Source organism: Pectinophora gossypiella, chromosome 8 (assembly GCF_024362695.1).
Source record: "Pectinophora gossypiella chromosome 8, ilPecGoss1.1, whole genome shotgun sequence".
In the NCBI taxonomy this organism is placed as follows: domain Eukaryota; kingdom Metazoa; phylum Arthropoda; class Insecta; order Lepidoptera; family Gelechiidae; genus Pectinophora; species Pectinophora gossypiella.
The window spans coordinates 10841857-10844745 of NC_065411.1; the positions used below are offsets into that span (position 1 = coordinate 10841857).

At 32.7% G+C, this 2889-nt stretch overlaps 1 protein-coding gene across 1 annotated transcript; it reads right to left on the reverse strand.

Annotated features, from left to right (window-relative positions):
* On the reverse strand, positions 1-1704 carry LOC126368806 (uncharacterized). The gene is made up of 5 exons (XM_050012965.1): positions 1489-1704; positions 1257-1390; positions 1062-1153; positions 768-978; positions 1-548 (listed from the first exon to the last, which is right to left on the reverse strand). The coding sequence occupies exons 1-5, from the start codon at positions 1569-1571 to the stop codon at positions 175-177; spliced, it is 894 nt and encodes a 297-aa protein (XP_049868922.1). The 5' UTR covers positions 1572-1704; the 3' UTR covers positions 1-174.
* Positions 1705-2889: the final 1185 nt, after the last annotated feature.

The following is a 2889-nucleotide window of genomic DNA, read 5'->3' on the forward strand; positions in this document are numbered from 1 at the left end:
TTTAATTCAAAATTTGTGTATTTACATGTAACTTATTTCAATGTCTTACTTACTATAATATACTATGTACTAACTTATATAATATACAATATATTCGACAACAACATAAGTACAAGTAACAATGTACATTTAATACAAATATTTACACTGGTATTACAATAATTTTAGAGTTATTTATTCAATGTCTTCTAGTACTAGGAATGTCATATCCCTAACATACTTAGAAAACTGAACTGTCTTTTTCTGTAAATTGAATTTTATTTTTCGTTCTTTGTACTCTAGAGCCTTTTTCACTATGAGTCTATTGAATTTGTGTACATGAGGGTGAGAGGTGTACTCTTCAACATCCATCCATTTGCAATCCTTCACTTCTCTGGTTGCAATTTGTATTTTGTCAGACAAAGCACTCATTCTTACAAGGACATAGATATCAGAGTTGCCAAAGGTCATGTCATGTGTGTGCCTGAATGTGACAAGTGACTCAAAAGCACAGTCAACACCGGTTTCTTCTTTAACTTCTCTTATAGCTGCATGTACTATGTCTTCACCTGGAATATATATTTGCAAAATATATTTTTTTAGTAAAAGAATTTAATGAGTGGCATATTATACGTAATTGGATAAGAAAATGACAATAACTGTAGCTGTTCTGACTGTAAAAGTTATTCTTTAAATAAAAATCTTATTAACATGCAATCATAACTTTGTAAGTATGCAACAAGCTGTATATTTAATTAATTTATATTATAAAAGTTTACATGTCTTACCCCTCTCAACATATCCTCCAGGAAGCTTCCAATGTGGGTAGTCATAGCTTTTTTCCGAAATTGCTAACAGTTTGCTATCTTTATTGAAGACCATAGCTCCTACTCCCAGGTTTGTATGACTGGACGGAGGCAGGTTGGGCTCGAAGTCCGTCGGGAGCCATTTGCACATCATGACAAAGTCATCTCTGGCATGATGAAAATTAAAACCTTTCTAAAGATAGCTTTCGTTTAAACAATATAGGTACTTAATTTTATGCTGTAGAATTTATTTCAGTACAAATTTGTTATACTTACTTTTGCTAAAACTGGGATATGTTCGGCATCTTTAATGTTTACTTTGAACCATATACATCTTCTCCCTTCGTTACGCCATCTGTTTAATGAATCTGAAATCATAAAAAGATGAGCAAGTTTTTGTTTATTTTTCATCTGAGATTGGTTCTATAATAGGTCAATGGATTTAATTTAAATAATTTACAAAAAACATACCTGTCAGCATTTTATTGAAGTCTAGTTGTACATACTTCTCCTTAGCCAAGTCTACTATAACACCTTTGAAATTATCTGGCGCTCCAACGAATGTTCCTTGCGAAACTTGATTGGAATATTTATAACAAGATATTCTGTAAAGATAATGACTCGTAATAGTATGGACTTCAATCATAAAGACCTTATAAAGTAACAGATAAGAATAAAAAAGAAATAGGTATATAATACTCACAACATATTTCTTGACTTCATTTGAGAAGAACTCAAGATCGCATATTTAAACGTAAAAGGGTTATACAATCTACAAAACATCATTATAAATAATAAACAAGTAAACTAATTAAATATGAAGAATTATATATGTGTGTAATGTTAATTAGTAAGAAATTAGTTAATGCGCCCAAAATTCAATTGGATTTTGGATTTTGATTTTTTTTTTTTTTGTTTTTGTTTTCCCCGAAGGGTAAGGCAAAGGGAACTATGCCCATACAGCCATGTCTGACGTATTTTTTTTCTTGATGATTAATGAAATGATGAAAGGTGATGATGATGAAACCTAAGCCCCCACCCTCGGAGTAGACTCCTACTCCGAACCCCAAACGAATTAACTCAAAAGTCCGCATAAACTTTTGAGTTATGAAGCGGCTTCCTGACACGAAGCGAAAATAGGCAGATACACTTTGTTTATTGAATACTCCAATATAATAACACTCGCGAATGTCTTCCGACTAACTTAATGCGATCATTAACCACAAAACACCACTTCGTATTAATTATTTAGATTATTCAATGAAGAAAGCAACTGTCCCGTTCCCGTTTCCCGCCAAAAAGCCTTTTGGATTTTGAACTCATTATTTATGCCAGCTGTCTGTCACTGTCAAAACTTTTTTTATATATATACATGCAAAAAGCTTAGTTCATTCAGCCATGTGGCTCTATGGCATCTTTTTTCAATTGAGATGTTTCATGGAATTTTCCCAAAATACCGAGTAGATTTGCCCCTTGCAAAGTAAATATAAAAACATTGGTCGTAGGTAATTTATTTCTTATGAAATGGCAATACAGGGCGGGATGACGTCAGCTGGGCTAACCTTGAGATGTTCGCTGTCAGTTTTGAGCATATATATCTGGTTTACTCGGTTTTCTTCAAAGACCTTGTATAGAATAGACGGAGCATATTTAAGACGAAAGAAAAACATAGGTTTTGTCTTTCGCACTCATGTGAGCCGTCATAAGTTAAAAAGAGATAAATATACTATCGTCGTAACGTCTTTTGTACTCGTGTAGCGGGTTTGTTATAGAAACGTACCTATAGTATATGTTTTTGTATCAGAACCACTAGTGCCGTTCCATGTCTTTATCGACATTATTATTGGCTAAATATTTCATGTTAGTCCAAGATCTAAAAAAATATACATTACAAATTGAATGATTAATTAAATACAGAAATAACGACCTAGTATCCATACCTGGGTGGGTAGAACCACAAGTAAATTAGTTAAAATGATACCTATTTGTACCCTGATAGAAAGATACCTAAGAAGAACCGTACGTTGCGGTGACAGATTCAGAACCACTTATTCAACGTAATTATCATGGACAAACTTGTTAAAGGTCAATTTATCATTTTTGA

Coding starts and splice junctions, on each gene's coding strand:
- LOC126368806 (XM_050012965.1), bottom strand. CDS start 1,571: ATGATGTTTTGTAGATTGTATAACCCTTTTACGTTTAAATATGCGATC. Junction 1,391..1,488: donor ATGAAGTCAAGAAATATGTT/GTGAGTATTATA, acceptor TTATCTTTACAG/AATATCTTGTTATAAATATT. Junction 979..1,061: donor ATATCCCAGTTTTAGCAAAA/GTAAGTATAACA, acceptor AGCTATCTTTAG/AAAGGTTTTAATTTTCATCA.